This window comes from Chelonoidis abingdonii, chromosome 3 (assembly GCF_003597395.2).
Source record: "Chelonoidis abingdonii isolate Lonesome George chromosome 3, CheloAbing_2.0, whole genome shotgun sequence".
Lineage (NCBI taxonomy): Eukaryota > Metazoa > Chordata > Testudines > Testudinidae > Chelonoidis > Chelonoidis abingdonii.
The window spans coordinates 78545100-78572431 of NC_133771.1; the positions used below are offsets into that span (position 1 = coordinate 78545100).

At 43.1% G+C, this 27332-nt stretch overlaps 1 protein-coding gene across 3 annotated transcripts; it reads right to left on the reverse strand.

Moving 5' to 3' along the window:
- Nucleotides 1–13: 13 nt before the first annotated feature.
- On the reverse strand, nt 14–23588 carry COQ3 (coenzyme Q3, methyltransferase). Of its 3 annotated transcripts, none has more exons than XM_032780135.1 (7): nt 23435–23588; nt 9042–9132; nt 8391–8543; nt 6698–6797; nt 4321–4563; nt 1890–2049; nt 14–645 (listed from the first exon to the last, which is right to left on the reverse strand). In XM_032780135.1, exons 1-7 carry the CDS (start codon nt 23538–23540, stop codon nt 443–445), a joined length of 1056 nt encoding a protein of 351 aa, XP_032636026.1. In that variant the 5' UTR covers nt 23541–23588; the 3' UTR covers nt 14–442. The 3 variants fall into 3 exon arrangements, with proteins under 3 accessions (XP_032636026.1, XP_032636024.1, XP_032636027.1); XM_032780133.2 differs by having other exon boundaries at nt 9009–9132; XM_032780136.2 differs by lacking the exon at nt 23435–23588 and adding an exon at nt 15083–16666 and having other exon boundaries at nt 9009–9132.
- Between the last annotated feature and the right edge of the window lie 3744 nt (nt 23589–27332).

A 27332-nucleotide genomic window follows, 5' to 3' on the forward strand; every position in this document is an offset into this window, starting at 1 on the left:
ACACAGTCACAAGTTTCTGAACAGTGCACTTCCGTAGTTTAATTTAAAAATTGCTTAAATCTTTCTATTTACACAGTGTATTGCATTTTTTAAAGGGACTTCATATTGAACTCAGCATCAACCCATTACTCTCTGGAGTCCTGTTGAAACCTGTGTTTTCTTGGTAGGACTATAAAAGCCATCATACACAAATACTGACAATTTGAAAGTTTGAAATTGTTTTCTCATAAAAGAACTTCTCTTCAAAAACTTTGCCTATCTTAATCCTACATGATTCCTGAGAGAACTAACAATTGTTCTCCCCTGAGACTACATTGAAACTGGCAGTTAAGATGTTTTTGCCAGTCTTTTACATGAACAGCAGACTTGTTGCAAACAGTTTTATTATAATCATTTATGCAAATCTTCCTTCAACTTCTTGCTGCTTGCCTATTACCGTGTCTCAGACAGTTGTGCTGGCACTAGCTTCGGCTGGATGCTCCTCCTTATCTGTCTCTGAAGGCGGCTCTCTTGAACTTGATTGTTCTTTTACCCTACATTTCATGGCATGCACCGCATAGTTAATGCTAGTGCTTTCAGTCCAACTCCAGGACCCTGACAGGGGGTTGTATGACATTCCATTCACTGTCTTGACTAAAAAGCCATCTGTAAAAGAAGGGAAAAGGATGGTGATCCTAGACAGTCCAAGTCAATGAAACATCAAGCTCTAAAAAAAAAAAAAAAATAGCAAATTCTAAATACACATTCTTCCACTGAGCTTTAGAGCAACAATACTGAGTCATCAGAAGCATATTTATGTCACTCAACTTTCGCAGATTCAGGTCATCCACTTCAAAATGGAATATATACCTCTACCCTGATATAATGCTGTCCTCGGGAGCCAAAAAAATCTTACTGCATTATATTGAACTTGCTATGATCCGCTGGAGCGTGCAGCCCTGCCCACCCCGAGCACTGCTTTACTGTGTTATATCTGAATTCATGTTATATCGGGGTAGAGGTGTATCTATGGAAAATGCTGGAGATTTAGCTATGAATGAAGAATATGGATCAAGGAAACAGTGTAAATAAAGAGCAATTTTATGCTCTCTTCTTAACATGCCTTAGGTTCATCATATGATGCTGCATTATCCCAGGCCCAGCAGGATACAAGATAAAAGACTGAGTTCAGACATCAGTTTGTTTATAGTGAGTTACAGAAAAAGTGAGGTGCTTACTGGTGGGTTTTTTTTGTTTATTAACTTTCTGTAGAGAAGAAGTAGCTGAAGGAAAAAGTCAGCACCTCAGAAATCAGTCTTTTAGGAAAGAATTCAAACTGGAACCACTGGTGTGACTTAGTAATATACTCTCTCAAGTTTTATTGGAAAGTCTGTGGTCAGTTTTCAACTTCAGACAGCTTTTAAATGAAATGTTTTAATAAATGTCAGGCTAGTGAAAGATGATGAAGACAAAAGCCCTCAGTTTATACAATGCAGCAGCAGTGCAACCTTTGGACACTGGCTCATCAAGTATCTCAACCCTGACCTAGAGGACTCCCCCTTAGAAATGAAACACTATTGTCTCCAAAAAGAGACCAAGAATTTGCATCTTTGATGCTTTGGCTATCAACAAGGGGGCCAGCTGTGATGGTGGTTTTGTTTAGGTGACCTCTGTACACTTGAAATTGCACTGAGACCATCAACTCTAAACACTCAGCTGAACAGCCAGAATGTGGTAATGACTATTAGCCATGCCTGACCTACGCCAAATCTGAGCTGCTAACAGGAGTACAGAGCTCTTCATTTCAAGGTTACCAATCATCTTAACTATCTAGTCCCCTGACAGTTGCCATTATAATCAGTAACACTTGGATCTCTCTATTCAATCCCATCATTCTACTTGACACTTACTTGAGTCTAGCAGGCATTCTAGCTCTTCAGGTGAAATAAACTTCTCCCAGTCATGGGTGCCTTCTGGTACAATGCCCATTATTCTCTCTGCAACTACAATCCCCAATATATAGGACAACTGTGTTTTGTTGATTGTAGTAATGAATAACGAGCCTTCAGTCTAATAAAAATATTAAAATAATATTCTATTAGTACATTTAATTGAACAAAAAGCATGAGGACCCTTCACATGAAAAAAGTACAAGATTAATCATTTCTGAACTTCAAGTACAGAATTTGTCCATTTTGAAGCCGTGGGTGGCAGGAATTAAAGCTACTTTAATTGATACACATACATAAATGTTTTAAGACATCGGTAGGCGATAGAAAAATCAGGATGTTATGTTCTTTTTGTAAAGAATGAGTCTTTTCAACATTTAACCAACAGTCAACATCTTTCAGGTTTTGGATCATTTAAAAAGAGCAATCATGCCCAGAAATATCTATGCTAATCAAGGATAACATCTAATTAATACACGCAAATGATCCCCAAACAGAGAATGAATTACAAGTATAAGAATGTGTATAGCAGGGGTAGGCAACCTATGGCACGCGTGCCAAAGGCGGCACACAAGCTGATTTTCAGTGGCACTCATACTGCTCGGGTCCTGGCCACTGCATTTTAATGAAGCTTCTTAAACATTTTAAAACCTTATTTACTTTACATACAACAATAGTTTAGTTATATATTATAGACTTATAGAAAGAGACCTTCTAAAAATGTTAAAATGTATTACTGACACGTGAAACCTTAAATTAGAGTGAATAAATGAAGACTCGGCACAGCACTTCTGAAAGGTTGCCGACCCTTGGTGTATAGTAAACACAAGACAATATCTTATTTTTTAAACTTCAATTTAATTTAAACAAACATACACACCCTTGTCCATAGCAACTACAAGACTAGTTTGGGCTATTTTAAAATGTATTACTGACACGTGAAACCTTAAATTAGAGTGAATAAATGAAGACTCGGCACAGCACTTCTGAAAGGTTGCCGACCCTTGGTGTATAGTAAACACAAGACAATATCTTATTTTTTAAACTTCAATTTAATTTAAACAAACATACACACCCTTGTCCATAGCAACTACAAGACTAGTTTGGGCTATTTTCATACCTAACTGTGGCTGCTGACCACACCACAAATCTGTACAGCAAAAACTGCCGAAGGACATTTCTCTTACAGCGAGTGGGATCAGTGGGGCATTTACTAATGGAAATGCTTGTTTGCGTATAGGACTTTTATGGGCAGCCAAATGGATAGTGCTGCCAATCAGTGCTCACTTTTTGGGGCTTTCTTTTGGGCCATCGTTGAGTGAGCGTTGTCCTGACTAGCAGACTTGCTATTTCAAATAATATATATTCTGCATCTTTGTAAAAATAAGCACATCAATAAACTTATATTGCATAGTTCATCCTCAAAGACCTTAAAACAGTTTACAGACTGTACAGAAAGATCACTTTACCCACGGACATGCAGCCATCTGTGAAGAAGAACACAGGCACTGTTTAACAGCTGCAACAATGTTACACTACACAGCAGTTCCGGACAAGAAGTGAAACTTAGTTTATTCACTGAAACGATAGGAGTTATTTAGATAGGTAAGACTAATTCCCACGCTGGAATTTGGCCATAACACAAAATCACCAGCAAATCTTCAAAACATACAGCAGCATAAATTGCAAATTATAAGATATCATTGCACAATTAATATACTTCTAGATACAATTTTGTTTAATTGATTCTCTGCATGTCCTAATGTAAACACTTACCAAGAACAAAAGTAATACTTAGAGGTCCTGTGCACTGGTGGAAAAAGAATAAATTTCTCATGCCCCTATCAGACAGAACATAGTGACAGTTCCTGTTCAGATAAACTATGTTCCCTGTGTGAGTGGTTTAACAAAGCGGTGGAGTAAAGAAGAGTCCCAGTTTGCACACTGGAGCTACCATCATCCTTTACTAACCAAAAACAAGAACTCTAGAAAAAATAAAATAAATCCCAAGCACGTCTAAATGTAAACATGGCACTCTTTAAAGCAATCCAGGAATATGTCTAACTTTTAATGCTGAGTTGGAATAAGATGCCATGAGACAGAAGTTTAACTGCAGACAGAACTTCAGTGCACAGTTAATTCATATTTGTAGACACCATCAACATAGCTGTTAGATCTTCCTCCATTAGTGGAAAAAATCAGGCTGCAAGAACTTTTCATTAGGTTTTGACCTTGTACACAATTTAATGGAAGTCATGGTACTACTGCAGTATTAAGTGATGATGTCACTGAGGCCTCTGGGATCTACATGTGTTCTGATTAACTTTTCAGATAAAAACTTTATTAAAGAAGGAAGGAACAAACATTTTCTACAATTAAAACAAACACTTACTTTTAATACTTGATAGCAGTACTTGATAAACATTTCTAGGTCAGCCACATGCTCCACTACTTCAGAAGCAACAATTACATCAAAGGTTTCTGTAGCCTCTTCCACAATATCCTCCAGTGAACATGGTTTGTACTGTATTCTCTTGGCTAGAACTGGATCAAATGACTTGCGCTGTTCTGCTGCTCTAATGTTGTCCTCCACAGGATCAATTCCAGTAACTGAAGCTCCCAGTCTACCTAGAGGCTAATGATATACCACTTGTTTATTCACTGCATTAAAACAATCAATCAGTGTAAACATAAAGCTCTATGTAAATTGACAGATTCTAATGTTGAAGTCATAGAAAAATCTTGCAGTAAGCATCATTAGAACAGTGAGACAAACAGCTCTGAGGGGTGGCCTTCGATCTGCAACATTTTTAAAAGTTTATTAGAAAGAAAGCACAAAAAATTTTAGATTTTCTATTCTTTTAAAAACTTATTTTGTCAAATAGAAGATAGTGATTCTTTTACATCTGTTTTTAAAATAATTGTTCTTTGTCCACTTTGCCACATGAGTGCAGATTTTCTCCACTGCAACTATCACAGAGACACTGTTTTTCTCCACTGGGTTTTTTAACCTATACTTATGGTCACTCATTACTGAAATGGTGAATCCACATCTTTTTAATGATTACTCTGTACATGATTATCTATGATACCTGCTCAATGCTGAAAGCTGAATATTCAGATGTTTACTAGGAAAGTACCAGTCTTGACTGTCACTGAAATATCATAAATGTGTTTTTTCCTCAGAGGTTGATGTCTCTTTTGAAACTGGAATACTTTGTGCAACATAACGAACTTCATGTTATTGGAGCTCTAAATTCACTAGTTATTAAGCTTGTGAAAGTTACAAGCTCCACTGGCTTTACCAGCAGAGTGAGAGAGCCACTCATCCATATTCATTCAGTGTGTGGAGCTTGTAAGTACTTTGAACCAGACAATGAGAACTTAACTAGATGGACACATATGCACAGTACATCCACCCTTAAGCACACGTGCAAAATTTTCTAATGCTCATGTACAATTTTCAAGCAGTCATAATTTTATTAACTAGAAACCATTTGTTTTATTTTTCTAAAATCAAGCAAAAGTACTAATAGTCAATGAGAATTAAGACCATACCAAGTTTCCACGTCAGTAGTTTTTGCTCTAGCAGGCTCACGTATTTGAGGGATGGGAGGTGAAGGAGGAATTATTTTATAACAGGGTAAAGATACACATTTTTCATTCTCTCGCGGTTAAAAAGGATTTACCTCTAGCTACCAGAAATAAGGGGAAGGGAGAGACCCACCTTTGTGCAGAGAGCCAGGGTGAGTGTCTGTGCTACACCTCTGAACATAAAAGCTTCAAAAAATCCTGGGCTGCTCTGTGGACTAGAGAGGTCCCCAGTGTAACTTAGACAGTCCTGGGGGCCAATCTAAGTTAAAGCAGCCCTATGGGTCACAGAGCTGACCAGAATTTGTATGTTACACTCCCACCCTCAACCTGGGGTGCTGGAACAATTTTTATACTGGGGGTGCTGATAGCCATTGAACCAAACTGTAAACCTTGTATATAATGGAAACCATTTCAAGCCAGGGGGTGCGGCAGCACCCCTAGTTCCTGCACCTATGACCTCAAAATGCCCCCTTTCCCCAGGCTTGTGAGGGGGTCCTCATGAGGCATCCTTACAACTGCCCCCTGCACCATAGGAATCCTCCTTATGCAAGATACGGGGCTTTTAGGGTCCCTTTGTACAGCCTCAGTACTATTAGGTAGTGTTAAGGGGCAAGGTCAGAGATGAGAACTTTGCCCAGTATGGAAAATTTAAGCCCAAAAGATGACTGTTTCAAAAGCGTCAAGCATGTGAAAATAGGTTATAATGGAAAATATGTTACTTCATTAATAAGAGTGGTCATGATAAAAAGTGATCTTTTACTAACCCCCGCCCCCAACACAAATAAAAGTTATTTTGCAATGACTTTCTAAAGGAATGCTAGAAAGGACCGATGCTATTTTGCTGTTTGCGACAATATTTAAATAATCTGTTTGTTGGTTAACCTTAAGGTTTCAGCACCTCTTCCTATAATTTCTCTTTTCTTAATGAAGCTCAGTTGTCTATAACAAAACATTGCCTGTACTTTTTTTTTTTAAACACAAATACAAATGTGGTTTGTAGAATTTACTGCACTCCAAAATATGCATTTATCAATGTACCAATATTACAGAAAAGGGCCTGGGATGGCTCCTCCTCATTTGAGATTTAGGAGTTAAATAAACAAATCGTAACACCTTTCAAAGTCTTCATATGCTCCTTAGCTAGAGAGGCAGGAACAACAAACTGTGTTTCTTACTTCACTTAACAGTCCACCACCACAGCCAACATCTAGAATCTTTACACCGGACAGAGGGCTTCCCAACTGATGATCACCACTCATGTTCAATAGAGTATCTCTGAAATAAAGTGTACATAAATAAGCACAAAGATACAAAATGGTTTAACTGAAATGTTTCCTTAAAATTTATGTTAAGTGCTGTATATACTCGATCATAAGCTGGTTCGTTTATAAGCCAACCCTACTCTCCTCCCCCAGATGGATAAGTAAAAATGGAAATTTTTTATAACCCATTCATAAGCCAACCCTATAATTCAGGGGTCAGCAAACTTTGGCTCCCAGGCCATCAGGATAAGCTGCCAGCGGGCAGAGATGGTTTATTTACCTCGAGCATCTGCAGGCCCAGAGGTAAACCTCAGTAAACACAGTGTCCCGGTGCGCCAGCTGCTTACCCTGATGGGCTGGGACAGCAACTGATGGGGAATTTTTTTTTGTGGGGGAGGAGGACAAGGGGGGAGAAGAGAAGCTAGGAGTCAGTGACCACCACCCCACATAGACTATCAAGGTTAGAAGGGACCTCAGGAGGTCATCTAGTCCAATGCCCTGCTCAAAGCAGGACCAATCCCCAGACAGATTTTTGCCCCAGTTCCGTAAATGGGCCCCTCAAGGACTGAACTCAAAACCCTGGGTTTAGCAGGCCAATGCTCAAACCACTCAGCTATCCCTCCTTACAAATGACCCCATCCTAGCCCAGGACCCCCACACTCTCCCCATCCCATCCCTTCCCATCTTATATGGGGAGGAACAGGGGAGTGTGTCTTTGGCCTGGCTGGAGCTGCTCTGGAGGCTGAGCAGAGAGGCCACAGCCTGCTCCGGTGGGCCAGACCAGGCGGTGCAGCCGCAGCATGTTCCAGAGGGCTGGGCCAGGCAACATGGTCGCAGTGCGCTCTGATGGCCCAGGCGGCACAGCCACAGCCTGCTCTGGGGGGTGGGGCCGAGTGGCAAGGCTGCAGCCACTTTGGAGGCTAGCGGGAGAGCAGTGTGGCCAGAAGCAGAGAGACTCTGGCCCCACCTCTTCCCTTCTGGCTCTGCTGGCTGTGCTGCCTCTCCATTCATAAGCCAATCCCCTTCTCTGGTGCTTCCTTTTTACTAAAAAAATTCAGATTATGAATGAGTATATATAGAGAGGGAGAGGTGGGACATAGCCCCTCCCCGCAACAGAGGGAGCAAGGAGAAACAGCACAGCCAGAAGGGAAGAGGTGAGGCCAGAGTCTCTCCACTTCTGGCCACACTGATCTCCCGCTAGCCTCCGAAGTGGCTGCAGCCATGCCACTCAGCCCCGCCTCCCAGAGCAGGCTGTAGCCGCGCTGCCCAGCCCGCTGGAGCACACTGCAGCTGTGTCACCCGGCCCACCTGCTGGAACATTCTGCTTCTGCGGTGCCTGGTCTGGCCCACCAGAGCAGGCTGCGGCCGTGCTGCCCAGCCTGCCGGAGCAGCTCCAGCCAGGTCAGAGACATCCTCTCCTGGCCCTCCCCAGATAAGGTGGGAAATAATGGGATGGGGAGAGTGTGGGGGTCCCAGGCTAGGGGTGGGGTCATGTGATATTTGTTCAACAAGTTAGGTCTCATTTTCCTGTCTAGTTATTTTACACTGTTTTTAGGTGGATACATAGAAATAGCATTACACAGCAAAAGTAATCCCCAAACTGTACCTAATAAAAGGCACTCTAATATCATTCAGAGAATGCAGGGTGGAATATTCTCCTTGTTCATCCCACCATCTATGTGCCAAAAGCTGGAATTTGTTCATCTCTTTTGAATCCACTGTTGTGTGTGAAGTGCTGTATAGCCTCTTCATAGCAGACCTAAACAATAAAAGCCAAACATCATGTCATAAACATGGATACGTGGCACCAAAACATGTGACTGAAATAAAAAGTTGGATTAAGAGGCGGGAAAAATATTTCCTTCAAGGTGGGAGAAGGGACAAAGCCAGAGAAAGCACTTTTTATTCATTATATCTCACTGTCTAGAATCTAAAACCTCTCCTTTGAACTTAGTTAAGACTATTTAACATCACACTGAATAAATAATAACTCTGAGCATAAAACAGATTATGGAATGTACATAACGTTGGGGATTTTTTTTAATTTAGTAGTATGTATTTCTGTAAAGTAACAATAAAAAAGATGATCAAAAATGATCTGAAAAACTCTTCTGAAAGATCAAAATTGACTTTATCAGATCATCAAGTTCTCATCACACATCATTAAGCTCATTTTTATACAGTAAAGGATGTAATAGATAATTCTACTAGCTACTGTACTTACATGCTGCTTTTCATTTCAGTCAAATGGACAAACCTGGTACTGTTGGATGTCAACTGCATTTTCCAACTGTAGTTCTCACTGAAGCCCGCAGGGCCTGTCTGAAAAGCGGGACCATAATGGTCACCTGCATATATAACAAAATCAATGCAATGGAAATCATCAGCTTTATGATCATTCAGAGATACAAAAATCTGTTTGTCAAATTGGTTTGAAACATTATGTAGTGGTAATAGGATTTTAAATAATTAAAATATGCATCCAGGAGCTAATCAATGTATTTACCTTTACCTGTGAATAGACTGTTTTCCTCACACAACAGTTAGGGAGAGAAACCAGTCCCGTTTTTAATAGATTTATTAAAAGAACATGCAAACAAATACAAAGCTAAGCAAATCTATCACCGATTTAGTTCTAGTTTCCCATAACTAATCAAATATGACACAATCAAATTAATATTACAATTGAAATTCAATTAACAGATCTGTGGTTCAATTTCTCTGGTTTGCCAATTACTACAATAAGCATTTAAATCGATTTACTACGTTAAAACAAGAATTACTTCAAGACTTCATATGAAAGTTAAGAAAGAATCCATTTCTTTTGATCTAATCAAGCGATCTAAGAGTCTGCTAAAAACAGAAGCTGACTCTTGCCTTTGCACTACGAAAGTACAGCTCTTAGAGCCTGTCTACACTGTAAATGCTAGACAGGCACAGCTGCAGTGTGGCATCAGTGTATCTGTACGCACCACAGTGAAGGGGGTTTTCCGTTACTGTAGTTAAGCCACCCCCTCAAGAAGCCATTGCTAGGTTATTGGGAGAATTCTTCTATTGACCTAGCGGTGTCAATTCCAGGAGTTAGATTGACTTAACTACGGTGTTCAGGATAGCGACTATGGAGGAGCTAGAGATGGAGATGCCTGTCATGAACAGCAAGGGTGGGGGGCTATGGCAGGGAACTCAAACCATGCCACAAGCTAGGAACGGTCTAAAACGGTGCAGGAGTCTAGCCAGTTCCACCCAGTGAGCACAGATGAACCAGCTGCAAAAGGGGAAGGGGATCTGAATAAGTGCACGAACAGTTTTCCTTGCAATTTTTTTTTTATTATTTTCCTTTCCCTCAAACCTCATCTCCCGCCTTTGTTCCTCATTTTAAAATGACACCTGTCCCATTCAGAAGTTAAGACACAGGAATCAACTTTTCATTGCTGTACTGGTGTCATGTTAGAAAACACATTTCAAAAATGGTTGTATGGCAGTCTGGTCATACAATCCACATTAAATCAGTGTCTTGCTCAGGTAGCAGTGGAACAAACAGAGGCAGACTCGAGGTCCACTTCTCATTTCTTGGCTCGTTGGGCTGGGCTGGGGGGCGCCCATGTGGATTACTTTCTCTTTTATCCTCGAGAGATCCCGATGAAACTTTCAAGGAGATATTCTGCAATCCTCTCCTGAGGAATTCTAGGGATGGTAGCTTTATTTCTTCCTCTGAAATAAGACACCTTCCCATGCCACTCTGTGATGAGTTCAGCTGGCACCATTGCAGTAAACAGGCTAGCCCCACACAGGCCCAGGCGGCTCAATACTATACTATAGCAGACTGGCAAAATGCTCTTTTATGGCCTTCCTCAGACACAAATCTCCTCTTCTAGTAGCTCCTGCGTCTGGCTGTTCAAATTCAGCAGACAGCCAATCAACCTGATCTCTCCAACCCAGCGGCAGCTATTCCCCCTTTGCCTCACAGATGTTGTGCAGTATACAACATGCAGCTATAACCACTTAAATGTTTCTCACTGAGATCCAATCTAGTAAGTAAACACCACCAGCATCCCTTCAGTCTCCCAAAAGCAAATTCTAATGTCATTCTGCACCTGCTGAGCTGGTAATTAAACTTTCTTGGTGTGTGAGATGGCCAGTGTATAGCTTCACGAGCCAGGGAAGCAAGGGGTAGGTTGGGTCCCCCAGACTCACTATTGCCACTTCAGCATCACCAATGGCAATCTGCTGGTCGGGAAAGAATGTACCCACTTGCAGCTTTTTGAGAAATCCTGTATACTTCCCTTATCAGCCACATTGGTATCAGTGAAGTGCACCTGGTGATCCACTAGCACCTGCACAACCACAGAAAAGTAACCCTTTCTGTGTGGCAAGGTGGGATGGTGCCAAAATAGGGATGTGTGTGCCATCTATCACCCTATCGCAGTTCAGAAACCCCATTACTGCAAATCTGCCTACTGTTTCCTATACATTACCAAGAGTCATAGTTCTGCACAGCAAAAGATGTGATTCAACTGTGTAAGGCCATAAAACAACAGGCCCCACACTGTGGATTTTCCAACCCAAAATTATTGCCCACTGACCAGTAGCATGCCAGTGTTACAAGCTTCTAGACACAAGATCTCCACTTGTCAATGCTGCTTTCATTTTGGTGTCCCTGTTGCGGAGGGCTGGGGTGAACTTGACACAGGCCCAAGAATGTGGCTTTTCACATCTGAAAGCTCTGCTCATCATCCCAAACCTACATTATGATGCAATCCCACCTATCAGTGCTCATTTCTCAGGCCCAGAAACAGTGCTCCATCATGCAGAGGCGCTCCGGGAATGCCGGTAGCAACCTGGCATTGTTTTTCACTATGTCCCTCAGCATCCAGTTATTGTTCTCAAATAACGCTGCATTATCTTCATCACAGTCCTGATTGCAGCAGCAATCCCTCAAGCTGTGAAAATACTGGACAATCGTGTGCCCTGTATTAGAAATGCAGATGAGAACTGTACTGAGCTCTGCCGGCTCCATGCTTCTGTCAGGCTGATGGCGGACACCAAAAAGCACTCCGAGCGAGCATGGTGGGAACTTGACCCCTCACTCCCATAAATTCGTAGGCGATTTGCTACTATTCCACAAAGCAATGTGAAATTGTCCCAAAAGGCACTGCGCCAGAAAGCAGAGCACACTGGGATACCTAGCCAGGACATACTACACTTCACACTACTGTTACATCGACACACAGACTCTGGGTAGGTGTACACAGTACCAGTGCAAGCAACCAGAAGCACACACACCCATGCAATTCACATGTTTTGGTGGCTGTATAAATACGTAATTTGCATCGACCAAACTTCATTGTGGAGACCCCAATACTTCAAAAACATACGCACATGCTTAATTTTACTACCACAAGTAACGCCACTGACTTCAATGAGACTTCATGGTAGTTAAGTTAAGGATGTGTGTGTTTGCAGACTGGGATCTTAACTGGCAAGCTCTTTGGGGCAAGGACCATTTTTGATGTATATGTACAATGCCTAGCACAACAGGACTCTGATTCCTGATACATTTAAAGATGGAACACTCTAAATCCACCAGGGCATTTTAGAAACTGTGGTCTTCCTCTCCCTAGGCTGCCCCCTACTTTTCCAGTCCATTCATCTCCTCTCACCATCACATGCACCCTCACCCATAGCTTTAGTCAAAGCCATGCTCCATAATAGGTACCCATGGGATACTTGATTACCACCAGCCTGACTTTTTAACTTGTTCCACATGTAAGATTATTTGTCTGAGAGTGTAGTGGATGACGGAGAGCTCGACAGTGCCTAGTAAAACAATAATCCAGTTTGGTTTTTTAGAGACTAAAGGAGGTCTGGGGAGAAGGAAATCTTATTAGTTAGGATAAAGGATAACATCACAGACTTTTTATGCGATGCAAAGCACACCTCCTGCATGCAGATCAATAAAACTCAGAATCCCTACTGTTATTAATCAGCTCTATACAATCTGAAGCCTTCTGGAATAATTACAATTTATTTGTACAAATACGAGGTACACAATCTTCCTTCTAATCACCTCTGTGCTTTATCATTAAAAAGGGACACAGTGCCAGGCAGAATGGGATTCACTTACACTGCTCGCATGGGTTGCTCTTTGAACACTTTGAATACACTTTGAACAGCTTACATTCTATAACAGTAAGCTTGTGGCATATTTACGCCTGGTCATTTTGTTTGGAGCCACTTTCCCTCTAAACTACATCTACAAATATTCTTATTGATTTATTATTAGAAATGGCCAGGATAATTCCATATAGAGAAAATAATTGTGGACATACCTACTATCAAAGAGATCAAGCTCTGCAAAAAAATTTTGTTTTTGAATAGAACTACTAATAAGCATAGGTTTCTTTGATTTGCTGAGTATTATTCAGAACTACAGGGCTCCATCTCAAAGTGAGATCTGTGATTATACTTCTGATTGTTATCATCATATTATCTTTAAAGGTTTATAAACTGTAGTTCTTAACATCATACTGTACTTCTACCATGCCTTCTATCCAAGGATTTCAGCTTTATCAGAAACTAATGAAATCACACAAAATATCTGGGAAACAAATTGTGCAATCCCCATTCAGACACAGGGAACATGAAGCACCAGAGTTGATAAAAATCAGAGATTTTTTTTTAAATTAAAAAAATTGAATTTTTATTTAAATCGAATTTTTTTGATAAAAGGTTTTTTCCCCCTCAAAAAGCATATCCAAAGATAGTCTTAATTGAGATATCTTTGAGGTATAATGTATCTCATCATGAAACAGGAATTATAAAGTCTCATTCTATAGTATGAGACAATATATTCATGTAATGTTTAAGAAAAGTTTTGTAAATGAGTTCCAACAGTTTATGGATTAGGGACCCAATCTTATGGGGTTCCAGGGGCTTCTGTACAGATTACTTAGGTTAATCTTTCTATCTACCCAATGGGATTCAGTGCTCAGTTTAGAAGATATCAGAGAGTCTTAGCTTTGCAGTTCTCAAACTGTGGATTTGTGTCTCCAGAGGTAACATACTTGTTAAAAGCAAAAATGTTTTTAAACAAACAAAGTATCAGAGGGGTAGCCGTGTTAGTCTGGATCTGTAAAAGCAGCAGAGAATCCTGTGGCACCTTATAGACTAACAGACGTTTTGGAGCGTGAGCTTTCTCGGATGTGACAACCCACTTTGTCAGACGCAGGTAGTGAAAATTTCCAGGGCAGGTATATATTGCTAGCAAGCAAGCTAAGATAAAGGAAGATGATCTTGTCTGTATTGTGCAAGTTTCTTCATTAGATTGTGGATTTCCACTCCATATGGCTAAATGCAGTGCTACCCCTCTGATACTTTACACCATGCAAGGCACTGCATTTAGCCGTATGGAGTGGAAATTCCATCAACCTCATGAAGAAACTTGCACAAATACAGACAGATATCATGCTTCCTTTTCTCTAGCTTGCTTGCTAGCATATATATACCTGCCCCTTGGAAATTTCCACTACCTGCGTCTGACAAAGTGGATATCACCCACGAAAGCTCAACGCTCCAAAGCGTCTGTTAGTCTATAAGGCCACAAACAAACCAAAGGTGAGAAATAACAGACCTCAACTCTATTGCCCTCTGCAAATTTGTGTACACAGAGTCAATCCTTACCACTCCTAAAAGTGCAAAGTTTCAAAAGTTCAATGACAGAAGTGTTGGGCAGAATAGAATCTGGACAAGGAGAAGAAGTCTGGAGATAAATTGAGAAGGCAAGAAATATGCTATTTTGTTAAAAATATTACATTTCTGTTGAAGAAAAAAAATCCGAATACTACGTGTTTTAGTTAATAAAACAGTTTAAAATGTCTGTCTAAGTGATGTCTCTATCTCCTAATACATGCAGTGACCAAGAGAAATCCTTCAAATATTATGATTAACACTGTTGATTTAGATATTTATGAAAATCATTGGGAGAATATCTGCTTCAATTACCTTTGGTAAATGAAATAACCAAACAATCATTCATTTTCTGATATAGCTGTAAAACTAATCAGAAAAGTTTTCAAAATAAATCACTGTTTAAAAATGTATAGTGTGTACCTTCTAAAAATGAAACCTGCATCTCTCTTTGAGTTGTGAAGAATATGTATTAAGGTTATAATAACCACCAGGAATGTACTTTTATGTAGAAAACCACAATTAAATTGAGTCCTCCTGACTAGTGATTAAAATAATGATTTCCATCAAATCCACCCTGTGAAAAACTACGAGTACGTCTATACTACCCACCGGATAGGCGGGTAGTGTTCGATGTATCGGGGAATTGATGCCAGTACTCCACCTCGGCAGGAGGAGTAAGCAGATTAGACAGGGGAGCTGCGGCCGTCAACTCGCTGCTATGAGGACGGCCAGGTAAGTCGAACTAAGATACTTATGCAACTTCAGCTACGCTATTTGCGTAGCTGAAGTTGCATATCTTAGTTTGAACCCTCCCACTAGTGTAGCCCAGGCCTAAGGTTCAAATTCCAAAGGGACAGGGAGGATACTGAAAAATGACAAAGTACAGAACACTAACCTTTAAAAAAAGAGATTTCAATAAAACGAGATTAGTTAAAAGAAGGCCCTAAAGTTAAAAACTAAGAAGATAAAATCCGTAGAGGTGGCATATATGCTAATTTTAAAAATATAAGCATCTTAAAAGATGTGAACATAAGGGAACCTGCAAGGAGTAAACTAATATGGCTAAATGGCAAGGTTGAAGAAGCTATTTAAGCCAAACAGAAATCCTTCAAAATTTAGAAATCTGACCCAGTGAAATCAATAGAGAGTAATATAAATTGCACAAGGCTATAAACTAAAGGAAAATTAGAAAGGCCTACATGGATTTTGAAAAGCAAATAGCGAAAGGTGTTAAAAACAAACACGTAATTCGGAAAGCAGGAAGTTTATAAAACAATCAGTGGGTCTGTAGGATCACCAGGAATTAAGGGGAACAATTGAGGAAGACAAGGAAGCTTCTTCACATCAGTCTTCACCAGAGATGATGTTTGGAAGATGCCTATCCTGGACCTGCTTTATTCTGGTAACAAAGATGAAAATACTCTCAGAGACTCAAGTATCAGAAGAAGAGGTGCTAGAGGAAATTAATAATTTAAGAAGCAAAAGTCAGCAAGACCAGATGATAATCTCTTTTAGAATTCTTGGATGTAAGTATGAAGTAGATGACCTAATAACAAAAATATGCCATCTTTCATGAAAAACAGCCACTATTTCAGAGGCCTGGAGGGTAGCAAATGTTGTACCTATATTTTAAAAAGGCACTGGGGATGATATAGGGAATTAATTATAGGTCAATAAACCTTACCTCTTTATCTGGCAAATTGGTTGAAATGGTGGTTAAAAACATAATAAAACACCTGGAAGATTATATAACTGGGTATAAAAAGCAGTTTCTGCAAAGGAAAATCATGTCTCACTAATATCTTAGTTTATTGACACATTCCAAGAATTCTGACTGACATAATTTAGACTTCACAGAGGCCCTCCATAAAGAAGCTAAAAAGTAATGGGGAGAGAGGCAAAGTACTGTGAAATAAAAAGCTGGCGAGGAAACAGAAAGCAAAGACTAGAATTAAATGAACAATTTTCATCACAGCAAAAGGTTAACAATGGGGTTGTTCAATATATTGCTTAGTGATCTGAAAACACAAGCTAAGTAGTGAGATAGCAAAATGTGCAGATGGCAAAGTTATTTAGATAATTCAGGACCAGAGAGGGCTGTGAGGAACTTCAGAGAGATCAAACAAGCTGGGTGAATGGGCAACACAAAGGCAAATGATCACAAAATTGATAAGTGCAAAGTCATGCACACTGAGCACAAAAAATATAAACTACTTGTATACCTTACAGGATTCTAAATTAATTGTATTAACTCAAGAAAGACACCTGGATGTCACTATAGCCAGCTCAATGAAAACTCATGCTCAGTGGGCAGCTGCAGACAAAAAGCAAACAAGATGTTAGGATGCATAAGGAACGGTAGGGAGGGAGAATAATACAGAAAACATCATCATTATAATAATATAAATCAATGGAGTGATCTTATTTGGAATACAGTGTACAGTACTGTCACACCATCTCTAAAAGGGTACTGCAGACCTGGACGGGGTTCAGAGGAGGCTATGAGAATGATCCAAGGCCTGGAAAAACACTTACATGAAGAGAGAGATTGAAGATTACAATTCTTTACCTCAGAAAGGAGGCAAGTAACAGGGAACATGATAAAAGTCTATAAAATAATAAATGATACAGAGTAGAGTAGATCAGGAACTTCCACTCACCCTGACACTCATAACACAAGAACAAGAGGACATTCAATGACATTATAAGGTGGAAAATTCCAACTAGTTAAAGGCAAATACTTTTGCACACAACATATTCACCCATGGTACTCATTGTCACAGCAAGTTATTGAGGCCAAGAAATTAACAAAATTTCAAAAGGGACTGGACATTTATGTGGATATTAAAAATAATTAATGATAAACATTTTGGAAGGGACATTAAACCTCTTACTTCAGGTCTTCAACTGATCTCTGCCATTAGAGACCAGGAAAACTTTGCCTCCACATTGTCTATCTGCCTCTTGCAGGATTCTTACACCTTCCTCTGAAGCTGCTGGTGCTGGCCTGTGAGAGACACAATACTGTACTAGATGGACCTTGGATCTGATCCAAGATGACAATTCATATGTTCCGAAATATGAATGTCTTAAGCCAAATCCTAACACCTAGATCCTAAATCCCATTGACTTTTGATGAGACCTATCTCCTAAATCTCATTTGAAAATGGGATTTGGATACTTTTGAAAATTTTACTCATTTTCTATTCCCACTGTTCTAGTTAAATATGTCGCTTAACATTGTATTCTTTGTCATAAAACATACAGAATATGCAGCTGAGTTAGCATCATTACTGCAGCCATAACTTCTGGAATTCCTAATTTTTAACTGTGCAATCATAATGTTGCATATAGCTTCTTCTCCCTCCCCCTGCCCCCTTTCCAGTACACTTTAAGATTAAATAGTGAGTGAGCTTTTAAAAAAGAAAAACCAAGAACTATCGAAAGAAAAGTTGCCAAAAACATCAGTTTGTCATTAAGAACTCAAATACAGAACAAAGGGAATAGCTAGCTTTATTCCTGTAGTAGATGATTTTGGGCATCAAGCTTGAAGTATCTAGAAAAACTAATTATCACCTCTCATTTAGACACATGCGTCAAGTCATAGTCTGCGTGTTTATACTTGAGTAACAAAAGAGAATTAGAGCAATTATTTTAAGCAATTTGTTCTTATGTAAGTTCTTATACCGCCCCTCATCACTGAAATATGAGTGCCTTCCGGCAGCGTGTTACGTAATGTGACTAACATCTGTTCATATGCTGTTTGCTCTGTCTCATCCTCTCCCCATGGGAAAAATTATGTAGGCTAGTGTAGTGTTTTGGTAGGGTTTTTCGTTTTATTTATTAATTTATATGAACACACTCCAATGTGTTTATATTACAGCCAGTTTCATGCTAACAGTGCTGTATCCCTTCTGAGGAGAGAAGGGAGACTCTCACTACTAAGTTATTTATAGAAAATACTTAGGTAATTTACAGGTGATAAATAAAGCAACTAAATGATGGGGGGGGGGCACACACAAGGTAGGTGAGGTCATATCTTTTATTGGACCAACTTCAGTTGGTAAGAGAGAAAAGCTTCCAAGTTTACACGGAGCTCCTCTTCAGATCTGGAAAACTGACACAATGTTAGCTTCCCAGACCCGATGAAGAGCTCTGTGTAAACTTGGAAGCTTGTCTCTCTTACCAACAGAAGTTGGTCCAATAAAAGATATTATCTCATCCACCTTGTTTCTCTAATACCCTGAGACTAACATGACTACAACAACATTGCATACAAAAATAGAACTAATGTAGATAAAATGAAACACAAATGTGCTGTCAAAGGACTGGAAACATATAATGCAAATAAAGCAAGTATACAGTTCAAAGGCCATATAGATCTGTCAGTATTATTTTTATGGATCAGATAACTCTAGCAATGCGTTAGTTTGATTTTTTTTGCTGCCAGCTTAAAAACTACAAAGCAAATCATTTTGGTAGTTTTAATTTATTAACCCTATGGGGTCCTTCGGTACTATCATGATATGAATATTTACTACTGCTAATGGTGGCTTTTGCCTTTATTTTATGTAACAACATATACCTACAACTATGTCCTTTAGTTATTGATTTAGGAAAATCCACCAGTGAAGTAGAAAAGTGCTTATTCTGTTTTATGGTGTGATGAAGTAAGAATTTTAGTAATATTTTTATGATTGCTATGCACGCTTCTGCTTCCCTCTGTGTTCTGCATGGCTATGCACGGAGTGTAAAGGCTTAAAAAGCTGCTCTTGGGGCAGAGCAGGGGACATGGGAACATCAGAATGGCCATACTGAGTCAGATCAATGGTCTATCCAGCTCAGTATCTTGTCTCCCCACAGGGGCAGGTACCAGATGCTTCAGGGGGAATGAATTGAACAGGGTAATTATCGAGTGATCCATCCCGTCATCCAATCCCAGGCTCTGGCAGTCAGAGGTTTAGGGACACCTAAAACATGAAATTGTGTCTCTGACCATTTTGCTTAATAGCCACTGATGGACCTATCCTCCAGGAACTTATCTAACTATTTTGAACACAGTTATACTTTTAGCCTTCATAACATCCTACATCAATGAATTCCATAAGTTGACTGTGCACTGTGCCACGTGTGTGTCTAGGATGGTAGGAATGGGTTAATAAGGACTGACTGAAACCAACACATATCTATGGAAAGACAATGGGAATCCCAGTGGCTGGGACATTCAGACCTAGCAATCAACAACCAAGAGAAAGGAGATCTTTTTCCCCTCACCTCCCTGCAGGGAAGCAGAGCAAAAGCCCTTAGTTGAAGAATTAAGAGAAAAAGTTTTTGGTAGTTGGATTAAGAACTGGCCTTGTGGGAAGGGGGAGAGAGAGACTTAGGGCATATCTATACTTGCCATTTAAAATGGAAAAAGTCCCTTTTTTACACCAAAACAGTGGGTTCACCTACACTTGTCAATGACTTTTTTGCGGTGAAACATCTGAGTTTCACCGCAAAAATAAAACCACCTCCATGAGAGGTGTAAAGCTCTTACCGGTGATGCTTTTGCAGTGATGTGCAAGTGAAGACACTTCTTTCCGTTTACACAGCCTTTAGCCTCCGTAGGATATCCCACAGTGCCTAGGTGACCACTCTGGCCAGCAGCTCTACTGATCTGATGCCAGGTAAACAGACACCCATCCTCCCCCTGTAAAGCCCCGGGAAATTTGAAACTCCCCTTCCTGTTTTCTTGGCAAGTGCTCACTTATCATCTGGCCAGATAACGCCTGCTCTAGGAAGCAAACGATCCCCTGCTTGGAACAATGCTGACCTACTGGAGCTGATCAGTGTTTGGGGAGAGGAGACTGTGCATGGACCCAGGATGCCACTTCTCAGCCCCCATCCCTTCTCACAAAACCCATAGTCAAAATGGAGAGAGCTGCACTGTGGGATAGCTGCCCTCAGTGCATTGCTCTCATGGTGCTGGAAGTGCTGCAAATGTAAACACTGTCTGATGCCTGTGGAAGTAAGTGAGTACACAAATCAGCTCTTTTCTTTCACCGGTTCACTGTCATCATTGAAACTGACAGCGCAAAAACTCTGCAAGTGTAGATGTAACCCCACTACCTTCTGGGTGTGGGACTAAGGACAGAAATACCATGAGAGTGCCAAGATGGCTCAGTTGGCATGGCAGCATGGCTCAAGGGAGCAACTCTATATTAACCTTTGTTTCTCTACGCTAATTTAAGGACTTTCAGATTCTGTATGCTAGGTGATTAATAAATTACCATTTTATTTTGGAAAGGATGCCTGGTGTCACAGCATCTACTCACTGAGAGCACTGTGCCCTGAAAGGGTACCATACAAGTCTCCCACAGAAGTCTGCCTTGGTTAGCTTTGCTGCAAGGAGCCAAGAGAAACAGGGATCACTGGTGCCCAAAGGCACAGTTTCAAAGTCTGGGAGGTCCCAGGCTTGCCCTTGTGGAACTTTGTGAGTTCTTGGGGCCCAACACACAAAAAGGATCACTCCTCAGGAACAGATCGCAAGCTGGGGCATAGACCAGACCCTGTGAATCCATGACAAGGGTACTCTTTAGAACTTTACTTCTCTAAGCCACCTTTGCAGACCAGCAGTTCCATTCAAAATTGCCAGCTTCAAGCTTTAATAGAGCAAACACTCCATGAAATGCTTCTAAGATTAATTTTATACAATTAGTTCCATCCTAAATACATTGACAATTATCTTTCCTGTTTAAATGACTATAGCAAAGTAGCTAATTATTACTCACTGTTGAACTTCCATCATGCCAACCGACTAACCCTCCATTTGTTTCTAAAAAGTTACTCCTCCTTACATATTATAACAATTTAGTCTGCAAGTACAGTATTGTGACATTTCTAAGCCACTGACCACAGGAACAGCTACTGCAATGGTGGGCAACCTGCGGCCCAACAGGATAACCCACTGGTGGGCCACAAGACAGTCTGTTTACATTTGCACAGCTGCCTGCAGCTCACAGTGGCCAGGAACGGCGAATCGCAGTCACTGGGAGCTGTGGGTGGTCATACAAATGTAAAACTGTCTGGCAGCCCGCCAGCAGATTACCTTAATGGGCCACGTGTGGCCCGTGAGCTGCAGGTTGCCCACCACTGAGCTATATTATGTAGCTATCACCACACATTTTACTTTGTGGCTCTTAATTGTGTGCTGTTTATATCTTTCACCATGATTTGAGCTTGCTAACATAACTTTTGGGGCCTCTCCTTCCAACATTTGTGCATGACCCTAACAAAAGATCTGCCACTAAACCACGTAAGCTAACATTTACAGAAAGCCCCTATGAGCCAGCTGAACAAGACAGCCTACGGTGCCACTTATGATCAAACTCAGATATTCTGCAGATAACAGCAGGAGTCCCTAGTTGTACCCCTAGTGCGGGTTTTCCCAGGGACAGACTAAACTAGAGAGCTGAGCTGTTTCCATGGGTAAGCTCCTTGCTCTGAAAGTTAACTGTAGCCAAGAAAGGACAAGGAGCAGACAATGAACGCTAAAGAGAGTAAGCTGTGAACTATATAGGCTGGGGCTCCCAGAGAGACCCAGTGAAGTGAAATCACTGTGCATAATCCCAACTACACACATAAAATGATGAAGTCTAATTTAGCTGTTACCACTCAAAAAAGAGATCTTGGAGTCATTGTGGGGGATAGGTCTCTGAAAACATCCACTCAGTGTGCAGGGGCAGTCATAAAAGCTAATAGAACACTGGAAATCATTAACAAAGAGATATAGAAGATGACAAAAAATATATTGCCTCTATATAAATCTACGGTACACCCACATCTTGAATATTGCACACACATGTGGTCATCCCAATTCAAAACAGATATTGAAATTAGAAAAGGTTCAGAAATGGGCAACAAAAATTATCAGGGGTACAGAACAGCTTCCATATCCGGAAAGATTAATAAGATTGGGACTTTTCAATTTGGAAAAAAGATGACTGGGGGGCGGAATATGATAGAGGTCTATAAAATCATGACTGGTGTGGAAGAAAGTAAATGAGGAAGTATTATTCACTCCTTCTCATAACTGGAGAATTAGGGGTCACCAAATGAAATTAATAGGCACCAGGTTTAAAACAAACAAAAGAAAGTATTTCTTCACACAATGCACAGTCAACCTATAGAACTCCTTGTCAGATAATGTTGTGAAGGCCAAGATAATAACAGGGTTTAGAAAAAGAACTAGATAAAGTCATGGAGAATAGATCCATCAGTGACTATTAGCCAGGATAGGCAGGAATGGTGTCCCTAGCCGCTGTTTGTCAGAAGCTGGGAATGGGCAACGGGATGGGTCACTTGATGATTACCTGTTCTGTTCATTCCCTCTGAGGCACCTGGCATTGACCACTATTGGAAGACAGGATACTGGGTTAGATGGACATTTGGGCTGACAGAGGATGGCCATTCTTACTCATACAGAGCCTAGATTCCACTGGCGCTAAATGCTGGTAAACACGGGTTACCACGGGCGTAAGTGGCCACGCTACTGTTTTCGGGGAGCTAGAAGTAGCCCTGACAGCCGGCTAGCACTTCAGCCTGTTGCTGTCCTTGCCACATGCTGCAGCTCTGGACTGCGGCAGGGCTGCTGGGTCCGCCGCGGCACGTTTGCGCTGTACCCCGGGTAAGCGCCCGCCCGCTGCACCGCACTTCGGGGTCATGGCGAGGCGCCCGGGAGCTGCCAATCACGCCGATGTCGCAAGCCGGCCGCAGAGGCCCCGCGGCGGTTCCGGGGCCCGCACCACAGAGCGCTACCGACCCCTGCACAGCCACAGGGGCTGGCGGAGGCGCGTCCAGCGCTGGGGGACACGTAACCCGGCCACCGCAGGCAGGCCCCGCAGGAAACCCCCAGAGCCAGCTGGTGCCGTCGCCTGCCCCAGCCCCGCTTGGCTCTGGCCGGGCCCAGAACATACTCACCGGCCACTGCCCCCAGCCTCCTCCCGGGCGGGCCCGCCCCACTGCTCCAGCCCCGCGCGCCGACTAGAGCCCTGGCTGCTCTGCTCAGCCCGCCGCAGCCCCACATTGCCCCAGGCAGAGCGCTGCCGCCGAGCTCCGCCCCTATCGGGACCCGCCTCCCACCGCTGCACAGCGCGGTTCCGGGCTAGGTGGGGTGAGTGGATCGCGAGAAGAAACTATCAGGAGGCGGGGAGGACACATGGGGCTGGGGGCGGGGCAGCCACAGGCGCGCCCAGACGGGAGCATTTGGGATGGAGGGGGCGCGCAGCGCTAGGAAGCTGCGAGGGGGCGTACGGCCCCTGCTCCACCCCCTGCAGAAGCGGCGGGACAGGGGCGCATGATCCCAGTTCCAGCCCGCGCCGCGCTGCTGGCTCAGCCCAGCTGAAAGTCACCTCACCTCACAGCAGGGCCTGTAAGTGTGGCCAGGGGAGGGGGAAGGTCTTGGGGGAGTGAGTGTCTGGGAGGTGCTGGTGGGGTGCCAGGCAGTGGGGGAGGTTTGTGTGTTTTGGGGTGCTAGGCAGGTGGGGAGATCTGTGTGTGTCAGGGCACTGGGCAGTAGAGGTCTGTGTGGGGAGCTGTGTGGTTGTTGTGGTGGTGGGGCTGTGGGGAAGGGCATTGGGCTGTGGGGGAGATCTGTGTGTTGGGGCACTAGGGAGTGTGGGGTTATGTGGCGGGGCTGGGCAGTTATGGTGGGGCTGTGGGGGGGGGCACTGGGCAGCAGTTGTGGTGTGCAGGGTACTGTGGATTTGGGGGGGGGGCACTCGGCATAGTGGGTCCAGGGGGTGTTGGGCAGGGGAGCTGTGTGGCACAGCATGGGCCTGCCCCCAACAGGAAGGGCCAGGCGTACCAGTGTGCATCTGATCATGCCATGCTTGCCCCTGGCCGCTCCCCCACACCTTCACACCTGAGGGCTGGTGCGGGGGTTGGATCCAAGTGGCACGTATCTGGGGCAGCTCCCCGGAAGCAGCAGGTGGGTCCTAGGGTCAGGGCGGCTGGGGAGGTCTCCACATGCTGTGCCCACCACTAGCGCCAGCTCCGCATCTCCCATTGGCCGTAACTGTGCCAATGGGAGCTGCGGGGATAGGGCTGTCATGGCATGGGCAACATGCAGAGTCCCCTGGCCACCCCTGACCCTAGGCATCAGAGGGACTTGCCTGGGGCAGGGGTGAGGTGGGATCCCAGTGGCGCTTACCTGGGGCGGCTCTGGGGAAGTGGCTATCAGGTAGGGTCATGGGGCTCTGCGTGCTGCCCACGCTTGCAGGCCCCGCTTCCGCAGCTCCCATTGGCCACAACAGAGATGGCACTGGTGATGGGCGCAGCACGCGTACGGGAGACCCCCCTGCCCGCCACTGTGCCTAGCGGCCACAGGGCCCTACAGGCCACTTCCCGGGAGCTGCGCGGGAGCCTGCCAGCTAGGTTGACCAATCCACTCCAGCCTCATGCTGAAATATCGGGACAAATGGCATCCCAACAGTACATTGGTTGGGACACGGAACAAACAACTATATATCGGGACAGTCCTGATTTTATCAGGACGTCTGGTCACCCTAAAGCTGGGCAGTGGCCCGAACGGCTCCTGGGAGACATGTGCAGGCACAGGTGCTGCGATCGGGGCTATCACCCCTGCCCCCTGCCAGTGGGGAGCAGGAGTGGCAGAGCCCCTGCCTGACCCACACTTCTTTATTTACGTGCCCCAAGCCAGAGTGAAAAACATGATCACCGCACAGCATACAGCAGCCCCTTGGGAGAGCCCCTCCACCTGCCTCCCCAGTGCTGCAGGAAGGTCACTGCTTTACTGCCCTACAGCTGTACCCCTTGTCTCCACTTCCCACCATCCTTGCTTTTGGGGATTGTCTGAACACAGGATTTGCACCCGTTTATTTTAAATCCATTTAAAATTGATTTAGTTAAACCTGTGAAAACTTTAGTGTGGTTTCAACCTAGTTATATCAATGGTACCTGTATATATTCTGACACATTAACCCAACATCGGAAATAAATCTGACTGTGGAAATTATAGAGGAATCTCTCTGCTAGCAACTTCAGGTAACGTCCTTGCTAGATTTCTTTTGAACCATCTTCTTCCTTTGTGAAGACATTCTTCATGAATCTCAATATGGATTTATACCAGCATTTCTCAAATGTAGCCACCTGGGGCTTTTCTTGTGGCCACAGCATGCTGGCCTGTGATCTGGTGAGGGAAGGAAGAGGCAGCCTCTCACACAGGACTGCTGTTAGAGGTTGGGTCCTGCCCCCGCTCTGGAGCCACAAATGCAGGAGGAAAAGGCAGCCAGCGAGTTCCCCACCTTCCCAGGGACAATGGGGTTGAGTTTTTCAGCTCTGGGATAGCAGACAGCGAGCTCCAGCCATGGGGCTTTAGGCTCCAGCTATGGGCCCTAGCTGCATGGCAGCAGACAGGCTCCCGCCCCAGGCTCATCCCTTCCCCACTGCTCCCCCCCTTCCTCCTGAAGCCCCAGGCTTCAGTCATGTGGCAGCAGGCTCCAGCCCATGGCTCGCCACCTCTTCCCCATTGCCTCTGGCGTCTGCTGCCTTCTCCAACCCTGGGCTTCCACCATGCAGCAGGGGGCTCTGTACAGCAGGCACAGAGTTTCAGGCTCAGGCCCAAGCTATGAAGTTCTGGCCTTGGCCCTAGCTGTGTAGCAGCAGTGGGTGCTGACCCCAGGCTCACCCCCCTGCCTCAGTTGTCCCTGCTGCCTCCCACGAACCCCCCATCGACTCCCCGCCTTGCACCCTGCTGCCTTCCTCTTCACCAACCTATCCAGGGCTTAATTTGTCCCAGAGCTAAGGAAGGCTATTTGTTAATATCACTTTTCACAGATTTAGGAGCCAGCTAGGAGACTGTGAAAATGATATTAACATAAAAGTATTTCTTTTTACAGCAGCAGTTGCAGGAGCTAGCAAGTCTTTTAAAACAAAAAAACAAAAGAAATAACAAAAAAGACAAGAACATGCAAAGCACGCACCTTGTGTTTCTATGCTGTTTAGGGCCAGTAAAGAATGGAGACAACAGTACATTTTTATTGAGCGTGGGGAAAAAAAAAAACCCTACATAAATAAATTACAATGATTTGGACATGTATATGTGCATATTTGTTTTTCCTAAAGTTAATTAGTACTTTAAGAAAAATTGTCAGAGCAGCTACCAGCACAAGTGCGTGGCCATATTCTTAGGCCACCAAAAATTTTGTTGTAAGAATCCCTAATTTAAACCATCTAGAGAGGTACCACTGACATGAACTTTACTGCTTGCCAGCTGCAGGAAAAATGTAGACACCACAGACCATTATAGCTGGTGTTCATGGACCTGACAGAAGCCTTTGACTCCATCAAGAGAGAAGCACTGTAGAAAATCCTTCTGAAGTATGGATGCCTATCGATATTTATCACTATTCCTTGTCTCTTTCACAATGACTTGCAAGCAGTGATCCTTTGTAATGGATCTACTATGGTGCCTTTTAAGGTTAAGACATGCATTAAACCGGGCTGTTATTGCCCCATTGCTCTTCTCCATCTTCCTCGCTGTGATGCTCTATTCGATCACTAACAAGATTCCGGCAGCAGTGCAGCTAATCTATCAAATGGATGCTAAGCTGTTCAACCTCGGCCACTTCTGATCCAAAACCAAAACATCACTGACCTTCATCATTGAGCTTCAGTAGGGTGATGGTGCTGTAGGGGCAATAACTTTGAGATTTCCTGTGTAAAATATTTTCCCCCCACCCACGTTCCAGGCTCCTTTCCAGTACTGTTCTCTCCAAACTCAGGACTTGGGATGGAGGAGGGAGAAGAGGTAGGTTACAATATCTGGGTAACTCCCACTTGGGGCCTCTTCTCCTTG